At 40.6% G+C, this 12,990-nt stretch overlaps 1 protein-coding gene across 4 annotated transcripts in view; it reads right to left on the bottom strand.

The window, feature by feature from the left end:
* tnrc6ba (trinucleotide repeat containing adaptor 6Ba) overlaps positions 1–11,527 on the bottom strand; it is a 38,534-nt gene extending 27,007 nt beyond the window's left edge. For 2 of the 4 annotated variants that reach the window (XM_066665751.1, XM_066665755.1), the window contains exons 1-5: positions 11,227–11,484; positions 9,955–10,044; positions 9,720–9,741; positions 5,928–6,278; positions 1,684–4,470 (exon numbers count right to left, since the gene is read on the bottom strand). In XM_066665751.1, the coding sequence (XP_066521848.1) occupies positions 1,684–4,470; positions 5,928–6,278; positions 9,720–9,741; positions 9,955–10,011 (3,217 nt within the window). In that variant the 5' untranslated portion in view covers positions 10,012–10,044; positions 11,227–11,484. Of the gene's footprint in view, positions 1–1,683; positions 4,471–5,927; positions 6,279–9,719; positions 9,742–9,954; positions 10,045–11,226 lie in introns of all 4 variants that reach the window. The other 2 variants (XM_066665754.1, XM_066665753.1) reach the window with 2 other exon arrangements.
* Positions 11,528–12,990: the final 1,463 nt, after the last annotated feature.

Below are 12,990 nucleotides of genomic sequence, written 5' to 3'. Positions count from 1 at the left end.
GGTCATAAAACTAGAATATCATAAAAGGGTTTTTTTCCAGTAATTCTATTCAGAAAGTTAAACTTGTATATTATACTCATTCATTACACACAAACTGATATATTTCAAGTGTTTATTTCTTTTAATTTCATCATTATAATTGACAACTAATGAAAACCCCAAATTCAGTCTCTCAGAAAATTAGAATATTACTTAAGACCAATAGAAAAAAAATAGTTTTTAAAAACACTGGCCGACTGAAAAATATGAACATGTACAGTACTCAATACTTAGTTGGGACTCCTTTTGCCTGAATTACGGCAGCAATGCGTCATGGCATGGAGTTGATCGGTCTGTGGCACTGCTCAGGTGTTATATGAGAGCCCAGGTTGCTCTGATAGTGGCCTTCCGCTCTTCTGCTTTGTTGGGTCTTTTGTATTGCATCTTCCTCTTCACAATACCCCATAGATTTTCTATGGGTTTAAGGTCAGGCGAGATTGATGGCCAATTAAGAACAGGGATACCATGGTCCTTAAACCAGGTACTGGTAGCTTTGGCACTGTGTGCAGGTGCCAAGTCCTGTAGGAAAATGAAATCTGCATCTCCATAAAGTTGGTCAGCAGTAAGAAGCATGAAGTGCTCTAAAACTTCCTGGTGGATGGCTGTGTTGACCTTGGACCTCAGAAAACACAGTGGACCAACACCAGCAGATGACATGGGACCCCAAACCATCACTGACTGTGAAAACTTTACACTGGACCTCAAGTGACGTGAATTCTGTGCCTCTCTTCTCTTCCTCCAGACTCTGGGACCTTGATTTCCAAAGGAAATGTAAAATTTACTTTCATCAGAGACATAACTGTGGACCACTCAGGAGCAGTCCAGTCCTTTCTGGAAGCAAGACGCTTCTGATGCTGTCTCTTGTTTAAGAGTGGCTTCACACAAGGAATGCGACGCTGAAACTCCTTACATACGTCTGTGTGGTGGTGGTTCTTGAAGCACTGACTCCATGTGCAGTCCAGTTTTTTGCAGTCCAGTCTTGTACACTTTTTTCTACCACATCTTTTCCTTCCCTTCACCTCTCTATTAATTCGGCTGGACACAGAGCTCTGTGAACAACCAGCCTCTTTAGCAATGACCTTTTGTGTCTTGCTCTGCTTGTGTAAGGTGTCAATTGTCGTCTTTTGGACAACTGTCAAGTCAGTAGTCTTCCCCATGGTTGTGTGGCCTACAGAACTTGACTGAGAGACCATTTAAAGGTCTTTGCAGGTGTTTTGAGTTAATTAGCTGATTAGAGTGTGGCACCAGGTGTCTCCAATATTGAACCGTTTCACAACATTCCAATTTTCTGAGAAACTGAATTTGGGGTTTTCATTAGTTGTCATTTATAATCATCATATTAAAAGAAATAAACACTTGAAATATATCAATCAGTCTGTGTGTAATAAATGAGTATAATATACAAGTTTCACTTTTTGAATGGAATTACTGAAATAAATCAACTTTTTCATGATATTCTAATTTTATGACCAGCACCTGTATTTATTTGTGAATAGTGAAATACATTTGTGATTTGCATCTTATTGGTGGAATATGATTTACACATTTCTCAAGTATTTTAAGCAATCTCTCTCCATAACTACACATATTCCATTTTTTATCCCCCCCTATCCTCTTTGAAAAAACAACAAACATCACACTTACCCAGTACATGGCTCTTGCTGGAGATGTGTGTAAGGGGCATGTCCCTGTTCCCACGACCTGTGGACATACATTCTGATGGAGTTGGAGCAGACCCCTGTTGCTGAGATTGCACTGGTTGACTAGATGGGGCGTTATTCTTGTCCCAGTAATTAACATAGACGTAGTTATTGGGATCACCCCATGCAGACGTACCATCATCTATTTCATTTTTCCTACTTATAGACTGTGGTGAAGGTTCCTCCCAGCCACTAGGCTCAGAACAGCTTCCGTGTCCACTGGATATTTGGGGCATGGGCCCTGATGTCCATCCTGAATTTTGGCTCTGAGCTGAAGAAACTTGTTTTTTCCAGCCCCCTTGCATGGCCCCTGTATCCAGTGACTGTGACTGCTGAGGTTGTGATTGTTGCTGCTGTTGTGCCTGACCCTTCAGAGAGACTGACTGACTATTTGAAATCTGTGAAGGGTGTACATTCCCACCACAGCCCGAGTGAGATTTGCTTCCCAGGTCCCCTACTCCTGCCATAACACCCCCTGTCTCTGTACCTTCTGCTCCCCAAGTTTTCCGTGGTGCTCCACCATCCCAGCTGCCCCATGTACCTACTTCTGTATCTCCACTTGAACCCTTAGTGTCCTTATTATCACCCCATCCTCCACTGCTTTTTTTTGACCCCTTTTCTTCCCATTCACTACCATTTCCCTGTCCCCAATTTCCACCATTCCCTCTCCCCATTTCCTTCCAACATTCAGTCCCTTTCTCTTCCTGACTATTTCCCCAGTCTCTTCCTGTTGGAGTACCCTGTTGTCTAAACTCTCCCCATCCACCCGACACACTTCCTAGTACTTGATCTCTCCACTCCTGGCTCTCACTTCCCCAATATTTTCCTTGGTTCTCAGATACATTTGCCTCTCCCCAGTCCCCAAAAGGCTTGCTCTGCCCCACTGCTAAATTACTCACTGCAGCTCCAGAATGTGAAACACTAGAGTTTTGAATACTGCTTCCAGAGAGCTGTGGACCTCGACTAGGCAATGAGGAACCACTGCTGCTACTGCTTTTATCCCAGCCTTCCCCAGGCGAGATATATGGGGTTCCAAGAATGGAATCCGAGTTCAAGTTTGTGCTTTGAGCTGCATTAGGTGGCAGAGACGATGAAGCTGATGATAGGGCAGTGGTTGATGTTCCAGTAGAGCCAGAATATGTTGGATGACTCAGGGCTTTCATCATGGCAACAGACTTTGTTCCACCAGTTGCTCCTCCATCCGCTTCTAAATCCCATGCCACATTCTGCCGGATCTGTGTCTGTCCCCATCCAGAGTTGGACAGCACTCTAGGATCTAGGTCAGTCCGACTGAGCAAATTCTGTAAGGCCACATCAGCATTGGGAGGCTGATGGGAGCGGTAGTGCCCATGGTGCTGACTGCTTGTTCTTGAATTTCCTCCACCACTGGATGATGATGTACCTCCTCCTCCTCCTCCTCCTCTGTTGCCCTGGCCTCCCCACTCTCCTGCCCCCCCATCTGTTCCAGCTACTTTTTGATTGTCCCAAGCTCTTGTCATAGTTGAAGGTGTTGAGGAAGAAACCGAGGGGTCGCTTAGGCAGCCACTGCTGTTGCTGCTGTTACTGCTTGAGCCATCTCCATTTCCCCCACCTGGATTGCCCACACCACTTGTACTACACCACTCCCCAACTCCCCCACCCCATGCTCCCTGAGATACCCTAGACACTGAAACACTTCCTGTGTCCCATGCACTCTTGCTCTGTCTTTCTTTCTGTTCGCTGTATCCCCACGAGTTTCCCCTTTCATCAGAGACAGAGCTACCCTCAGCTCTGCCTTCCCATGTCTCAGTCATAGAGGAACCCATTTTGGAATTTACAGGAAGAGGCTGAGCTCTCCAAGCTGAAGACGTGCATGAGGAAGAGGAGACAGAGCCATCCCCTCCACCTGTACTTCCAGAGTTATCATCACCACCTTCTGTCACACCTGTGTTTTTTGGTCCAGCTCCTGTCTCCAGTGATGTACTCACCCACTCTCTACAGGAGGGCTCTACGTCTCTGTATTGCATTTGGTGAAGTTGGTGCTGATGAGAGGCATGATTCACAGAAATTGAGTTATTGGCAGACAGTGACATTGAGCTTTGGAGAGTAGAGGGGCCAGCATCTGTTGCAGCTGCCCCGGCACCATCCTGTACCAGGGCTGGCCAGGCAGAGGGGTTGGCATTAGGGTTAAAGTTGGCACCTGGAATTCCGCAGCTAATGCCAACAGAGCAATCTGTCCCAGGGAGGGAGGAGGCTTTGGATGTGGAGGGCAATGACCCTGCTGCTACTGCATTTCCTCCTATGCTTCCCTGGGAACCCCAGACAACACTACTAGGCTGCATACATTCATTTGTTAAACACGAGGATGAAGGTGGGGAGGGGATACCAGAACTGACATTCTTAACACCTTCATTTGCTCCTCCCACAACCTTTGGCTGCTGCTGGAGGTTCCTTTCACCCCATGAGGCACTGCAGTTTGATATTCCACTATTATCCGCTCCTCCGGTGGCTGGTGCATCACTTCTGGCACCATCACCAGCAGCAATGCTGGGCCATTCCTCCAAGTCAGACCCATCCACTATCACCTTCTCCCTGCCCTGAGAAAGGGGCTGGCTGCCAGAGCTCACCCCCCACATGGAATTTGCATAATTTGAAGAAGACGTAGTAGTAGAAGAAGCAGCGATTAATGAGGAGGATGATGATATTTGGGACAGAGAGGAAGCAGCTGGGCCTGCAGAACCCAGGTTGGAATCTGTGGGGAAAAGGGGAATAACAGTCAACTGAGTCAGTGAATAATTAAGTTTATGTTACATATGTTCAAACAAAGCTATGTGAAATGACACTAAGACATCATCCACCTGACTCAATAGCTAGGTGCAAACTGGTACATTTTTATTATGACATACACTGGCTGCTAATTATCTTATGAATTGTCATGCATTGGCTGCATGACTAATAAATCATTTGTTTTGCGGGTTCTTGGAAGAGGGGCTGAAGGATGTGGGAGTGCAAATATTTGGCTGGATGTTTTAATGAAAAAGAAAAAATAAATAAAATTTAAAAAATAAATACAAAAAATCACTGCTGTTTCTTCAAAATTACCTGCTCCAGAATTTTTGACAAATGAACACACATCCCTGGGGTCACAGATGCTTTGCTTTGGTCAAAACACAGCAAGGATCAAACGACACAGCACAGTTTTTCACCAACAGTCCTAATCAAAACGACCAGTGTCTGCACCTGTTCCTTTAAATAAAAAGGTCACCACCTGGATTTAACTTAAGCAAATGGTAAGAATCTCCCATTGGATAATGATGGCATGCGGAATTATGTTTTAGCTGGCAACAAGTTATATAACCCTAACTGATGCAGTGAGTAGCTTCTCATTTGTTAAAAAACTATTGAAAAATGTTTCAGAATGGTCAAATGATTGGCATGAATCCAGAAGAGAAAACTTCTAAGGAGATTTCTGAAACTACCAAAATCGGGTTAAAAACTGTCCAACGCATTATTAAAAAGTGGGAGGACAGTGGAAAAAAATTTGAGGAAGGAATGTAGTTGGCAAAAAATTACGATCATTCATTTGGTGAAATCAAATCATAGAACAGCAGCAGTACAATTCAGGGATATGTTTAACAGTGAAAGTAAGAGCATTTCCACATTCACAATGCAAAAGTAGCTCAAGGGATTGAGGCTAAACAGCTGTGTAGCCTTAAGAAAACCACTTAGCAGTGAGGCTAACCAGCAAAAACGACTTTAATTTGCTGTGGAGCACTGGAAGAAGGTCATGTGGTCTGATGAGTCCAGATTTACCCTGATTTCTCCCATCATCAATAGAAGATCTTGGGGAAAAATTGATGCATTTCTGGACAGAAAGGTTGTGATACTGCAGAAGTTTGGTGAAATGATGCCACAGCGAATGCATGTCGTAATCAAAGCTAAATGTGGTCCAACAAAATATTATTGTGTGACATTTTTTTTGGCCAGGCAGTGTATATGCTCTCAATATGTCTGTTCTGTTCAATTTAACTTAATCTTTCTGCTCGCACATAAACATTGGACAATGACAAGTGTCTGCACGCCAAGTTACATGCAGCAAAATATAAAAATTACTTCCAATTTTTTGGATTGGCAGTAACACCAGATACCCATATTAATGTACTGCAAAGCCTACTTTTGATAATTTACCCCCTTACTGATTATTATTACCTGAAGCAGCGACCACTGTTGGATTGGGACTGTCTGCCCCGCTGTTGTTTCCCCCCAGCAGCATGGAGGACAGTGGTGGCTGACCCCTCTTCAGTAGCACTTTGTGGTCCTGCTGGCAACGGAATCGAGGGGGCACTTCCCGAGGCATGTAGCGCTGCGGGGCTTGGTTGTTGGGGGAGGGCTGTCCGTTGGCCACCGCCGGCCGCTTAGCATTGTTCCCACCCTGAGGGAGGGTGCCAGCAGCCGGGGTGGCAATGGAGGAGGTTGTAGAAGGGACAGGGCCAGGGCTGGGAGAGACAGAGTTGGGGGTGGCAAGAGACTGGGCAGATGAGGATTTGGTCAGTTCTGGCACTGTCACAGGAAAAAGCATATTTAAATTACATTACTCCCAAATAAAGGATTTAAAAGCAATATATTATAACAAATAATTAATGGTTTAACCACAAAAATAAAATCAGTGGAGCAATATGAGCAGGAGAAACTAACGACGGCCACAAACAAACAAGAATGTAGAAATCTGAAATGTGTAAGTAGAGTACCCTTCAGAATTATTGGCACACCTGTTAAAGATTGGTTAAAAATATTTATAAGACATTTTGCCCACCTATATTTGATGTTATTTAATTTTCTCAAACAGGTTCATCCGGTTCAGAGTCCCGGTTGGTCTGGAGCCCCCCCAGAATTATGTGAGGCAAGGCAGGAACACACCCTGAAGACAGGGCACTACTAATCTATCACAGGGCATCATACACTCATACAAGCTCTCATACACATGGAGAAATATGCAAAGTCAATCCAACTACCAACACTTGTTTATGGACTTGAGAGATACAAGAGCACCTGAAGGAAACCTACACAGACACTTCTCAGGGAAAGCTGGGATTAAACTATTTATTTGAATGCATACCAGGAAAACGATTTTCCTGTAATCTACCCACAAACACAAGCATCTTGACTTTGCTTAATACTACTGGGGCTTTGACTGAAACAGTGTTCTTTGGTCAGATGTAACAAAGACTGAGCTCTTTGGAAGCAAACAGACAAGGTGGGGTCAGCTTAAAAAAGAATTATATTGAACAAAACCTGCGGACCCCTGTTAAATATGGTCAGAAACTTGTTAGGGTACATGGCATTGTGTATTCTATAAAATGTCAGGACATTTTAAATCAAAATCTGTCTGCCTGTGGATCTTCCAGCAGGACAAGGACCAAAACCATGATGAAATCAACACAAAAATTGTTTACTCACCACATAAATCAAGCTTTTGGAATGGTCATCTCATCTCTGATCTAAAGCCCACAGAACACCTGTGGGTGAGCTAAAGTAATTTTCCTTAATGATCTTGTTTTCACAGTATAAATTTACTTTAATTAATGTCGACAATTCTGGGGAATGCTGGTCTCTCTAGTTTTGTTTGGACATTCTGCAACTTTTCAGGTGGAATGGAATGTTTGATGAAAATAATATTGTAACTTGTCTGTATCTTTTTATTCATTGTTTAAATTACCACATAAACTTGTAATTGTAGCACTTTGTCACATATTTAGCACCAGTTCCACCTTAAGCAATTGGAAACATAAGTCAATATTACATATCTATGGAGCAGGAATAAAGCAATATAGTCAGCTCAGTTCAAACAGACTTTTATGAAAACTGTTTTTTTTTTTTATTAAAATCATGAACGCCACCTTTAAAGTTTAGCGCACCCCCTTCACCCCGGCCAAAGTTCTTCAGTGGAAGATTAAAATATAAATTTCTTATAACCATTTTTATTCCTCTTTACCAGGTGTGCCAATAATGGAGGTTGTGTGTGGTGTTGGAGCAGTACAATTTCAGAACATATATGATTAGTCAATTCCACTGAACCTTTATTTAACTCACAAATGCACCAAGAAAATGTTTCCAAAGTTTTCACTGAAATACATAATTGTTTTTTGTAAATATAAATACAATAAAAACTGATAGCTGAAAGACACTCCAAAAATGTTGGGACAGAGACAGGCATCACATTTCCTTTTAATTACGCTGTTTAATCATTTGGGAAGTGAGAATATAAACTGTTGAAGTTGACTCGTATACCCCGTGGGAACCAATTTTGATATTTTATATAATGCTAAACTTGGGTGTTATGTGAAACATTCCGCTTAAAAAAAAAAAAAAAAAAAAAACACACCAGGGTTTCCTGCAGTGCTTTACAGTTAGTGCGGCCACCCACCTCCCCCCACTCCCACAATTAGTTTTGTGCAATCTGTTCAGTTTCTTATCAAGGCTTCCGATATGTTTGTGCGTGGCTTTCTGCTATATCCAGTGAAACACTCAATAATAAGAGATCATTCAAAGTTTCAAAGTACTTTCTGTGACTCGTTTAATGTGTTATTCCTCAGCTTTCAGTCACAAACACACGTTCTGAAGTATAACCCAGTGTTTAAGGTGAGCTGTTTGGTGTCTCTGAATTTCCTGCAGCTGTGTGAACACGAGGTCAAAGCATGTGCAGCCCATGTTTGTAAACAATGATTTGAATTTGCACTGGATCCATGAACCGATTTACTCAATGAGTCGGCTCTACACTCAACGCATCGTGTAAGTTCCTCAAAGAACATAACTCATGAAATATCAGGGGATATTTATAACACAGAAAGATGACTCTTTCGTTTTTTGAGCTTTGATTCCCTATGGCAGCATGCATTGGGGCGGTTACAAGATTGTTACCCTGTTGTCCACCACCACCCAGTCAAAAACAAGAACCAGTAAATCACAACCACCACAATTTGTTATGTTAATAAAATAAACACCCAAAACCACACCAAATACACACAAAACATTTGCATAGGTTCGTACATGAATGGCTGTATAATGCCAATTCTACCCACCTGTGTCTTTTTATTTGCATCTTGTGTAAAACAACAACCGCTATGGCTTGAGTCTGTGTTGCCATGGTAACGTGAACAGCATTCTCTTCTCCAATGAGAGACATGTTAGTCACACAGTCATTAATATAGGGGACCATGCAAACAACGTTCTGAGAGAGCTCCGAGGAGTGCATTTTGGTCAAGATGAGATTTATCACTTTTTTTTTTTTTTTTTTTTACTTTTCTGAATGTTTCACATAACACCCAAGTTTAGAATTATATCAAAAGAATCTAAATTTCTAAATGGGTTCCCAGGGGCTTTAAATGAGAACATTTTTTGTTGTACTCCCAAGCCAATGTATCAATTAATCAATGTAGTATGACAGTTTTTTTTTTTTTATGCAATGCCATCTGAGGGTCTGAAAGACCTGCTCCCATATATCATAATATACAATAATATAAAATAACAATAATAATTGCAATCTTGCACTAAAAAAATGTTTGTTTGAACTATCTTAAACATCTTGCAAGGTCTAAGCCTTTGATGACTTCTCTTCTTATATTTATATTAACCTGCTTATAGTACAATGCTTCAAAACAATGTGACATGAATTTTCCATAAATATTACTCATATATTGCACTGTGCCAACTTTGAGTTTGTTGCAGGTATCAATATTAAAATTTGTCTATATTTAAAAAAACACAATAAAGTTGGCCAGTAAAAAGATTGGTACACTTTTAATCAGTTAAATATTGTTTCTGAAATTCAAGAGAATTTAGAATAGTATATTTGTCACTGTACACATATACAATGAAATTCTGCATGGCATCTCAAATGTCCCAAATTTACTGGAAACAGGGTTTGCATGAATAAATAAATGCCTGTCATGACACTGTCATGAAAAACATGCATTCATATAATGATGCGACATGGTGAATTACCTTTATTTTTTTGCTCAACCACCTGCAAAAATGCAAAAAACCAAGGAGAAAAAACTGTTAACAACAAGAGTAATTTTTCATCTGTTTCCTTTTACTTTTTTTTTGCTTCTTTAGAAAGTTTGCTGATGTTTTTATCATAACATTGGAATGACGTTACATAATTGCCACCTAACTGACTGCGTTACACATCATAATTATTAGAATGAGAAATAAAAAAAAAAAAAAGCAAATTCACCTTCTGTGAAATTTCCCTTTTCCTTTTATCTTCTTTCTTCCTTTTCTTGTCTTCCATGAACTGCTGTTCCCTTTCCTGTACTCCTTTCTGCTGAAGTAAAAAAAAAAATTATTTTTTAAATTATATTACTGCGTATACCAAGGCATTCTACTAAAAACAGAACTTGAACAAGTCAATGATTTTTTTTTTTTTTTGCAAACGACCACCCATTTCAAAAATTATGTGAAACCGTCCCTGACGGTGGTCTCTCCGCTACACCAATTAACACGATGGAAAAACATAAAACGGCATTTAGCTGTAGGAGCTGCCAGCTGATGGCTACTATAACATTCATAGCTTGCTCGACCGGGTCATGCCTTATTGCAAAAATACTGCCTGGTAAATATGATGCAGCCTACTTGTGTATAACGTTACGTACTAATCCTAAAACGCCTCAAAACCTGCACGTTAGAGGCCAAACAAGATTTGGTCAACGATATATATTAACTGCCAAGAGCAACAGTAAGTCTTCTGAGCCCAAACTCCCATATTTTAACTTCTGTTTAGGCTTCTTTGACTATCCAATCAAAAGGCCACGTCCATTTCATAGTTCAATTTGATGCAAAACAGTAAATAAATAATCTCAAATCCTTCAAACAATTTATCACACAGACTTATGTCCAAATTATTAGCAAAATGATCAACGTTATAATGTATAAGCCTGCACACGGCTTCACTTCGGCTAAACTAGATGAGTGAATCTGAGTAACATACAAAGCAAACGGCTGTTTTTCATAAACGTTCTAAGACGTGTTGATCACACAGTATCCGCTTAAAATTACGTATTCAAACAAACACACAAGGAATGGCCCTAAAGCGCAAAGGTGCTCTAACGTTACACTCCTAGTAGCTTGCTACGCCAATTCAGTTAGCCGGGTTAACGATAGCCGACACAATGCATTATGGTACGACATGTTGTCAAACCAACAAGGCTCGCCTAAAGGGTTTCGCAGTATTATCTCCCAAATGATTGGGGCTTGTCCGTGTTAATGCTCATGTTGGAAGTTAAAACTGATAATAAAGCACTCAGACCTAAGAGAGGTCAGATGCTGGAAGCCAAGTAGCTCGCATTAGCTAAGCTAGCTAAATGTTCAGTTAGCGCACTGTCGTCAAAAACATCTCTTGTATTTCCAGTCCCAAAGCGTGTGTAATTATTGCATCAAAGACAAGGGCATGCAGTCGATGTCATTAACAGTGTGGGAATATTTTACTCATTGAAGCAACCGCGCTTACCTCGGAGATTACATGAAATGTAGCTTGGAAGCTACTGCTAAAGTGCTTCAGTGCGAAAGTCTAAATTTTGAGGCATTCGAGGCAACCTGAAATACAGTTACTGCATCACGTTTATGCAGTTGCGCAGCTAATTACGAACCGGCTCTTCTGCAGTAATGTTTTTCAACGACGCGTTGTAAATACGACAATATAAACCAAAGGAATACATGCAAATCCTTTTTAAAGCGCTGGAAAGTCGGTTGTTTGACGGGCGGCCATCTTACTCCTCAGTGTGAACTGTGTGTGAAGCTGTGATCAGTTTTGACGGAAGAGGGCCAACATCGGGGATGTTTTGACCTTCAGTATTAAAAGTCCACGGTTTAGTACTAATAAAGCCCGTGTTTACTGGGGTAACGCTTAATAGCGCCAAGGTTAGCGCTTCTTTTAACGCAGACAGACATATGTCTCCCTAGAGAAGCATATCAAATAATGACATATTTAAAAAGCAGTGTCTATATATATTTTGCATTTAGGTGTTTCCAACGGTTTGCTATTTAAGTTTGAAAGGCACACTATAACTATGCTAATGATTTTTGTAGAATGTAAACTGTATTATGTTTATTAACTGTTCCTCGCCTAAACTATTAGGGGTGTCATGATTTAGGAATTACTGCTCAGCGGGCTCAACGTTGATGTGACGTGTTTTTGGTTGGCTTCGAACAGAGAGGCTTTCGGTCGCAACGTCAATGCCCTCAACCCAAGCACATTTCAACATTAAAAAATGTTTTGAGATCATGTCGATAAAATATGACTAACGTTTTAACTATTATTTTAAATTGCGACTAAAATTGTGCAATTTTTCGGATTTAGTGCTTATCTACCAACATTTATATTAACATTAACTTATTCATAAACGTTTGTAAAATATAGTGGCTTTGTTATCGCTACTTTGTTTATTTTTAACTTTTCATACCTCACTTGAAGTGTACAGTGGCCGAGAAGGGCGAAACAAATTTACAAAAATAAAACCTTTACAAGCTGTGAAACACTTATACAAAAGACAAATCAGACGGACAGTACAGTACACAGAAAGTCCTGCCGACGTTTGACTAAACTACTTCACAGGGAAGAAGTTAATGGAGTTTGGGAGGGTAATTTCAAAGCATGTTTTGTCTATAGCTAGCGTTTTCAGTTCACTTATTTTCAATAACATATACAGGTGGTTTAGACGTCACCTATGCATCTCCTACTTTCTGCTCTTTTGAAAACTCTAAAGACTTCCCACACGAAACACAAAAGCGTGCAACATATGACTCCCACAAAAATAGAGAAAAACGTGGTTTATAATTTCTCTCCCAAACTTCATTCACTTCCCCAGTTTGACTGACAGATGAAAAACAGTACTTCCGGTGTATTGTATACCTACCCTTCCCATCTGATTCACTGTTTGTAAATGTGTTTTGGGCTGGTAACAATATTTTGACCATTTGTAAATGTGTTTTGGGCGGATAACAATATTTTGACCATTTGTAAATGTGTTTTGGGCGGATAACAATATTTTGGCCATTTGTAAATGTGTTTTGGGCTGGTAACAATATTTTGACCATTTGTAAATGTGTTTTGGGCGGATAACAATATTTTGGCCATTTGTAAATGTGTTTTGCGCGGATAAAAATATTTTGGCCATTTGTAAATGTGTTTTGGGCTGGTAACAATATTTTGACCATTTGTAAATGTGTTTTGGGCGGATAACAATATTTTGGCCATTTGTAAATGTGTTTTGGG

This window comes from Hoplias malabaricus, chromosome 3, assembly GCF_029633855.1.
Source record: "Hoplias malabaricus isolate fHopMal1 chromosome 3, fHopMal1.hap1, whole genome shotgun sequence".
Taxonomy (NCBI): Eukaryota; Metazoa; Chordata; class Actinopteri; order Characiformes; family Erythrinidae; genus Hoplias; species Hoplias malabaricus.
Note: the sequence above shows the minus strand (reverse complement) of the source record. Positions and strands in the feature narration are given on the sequence as shown.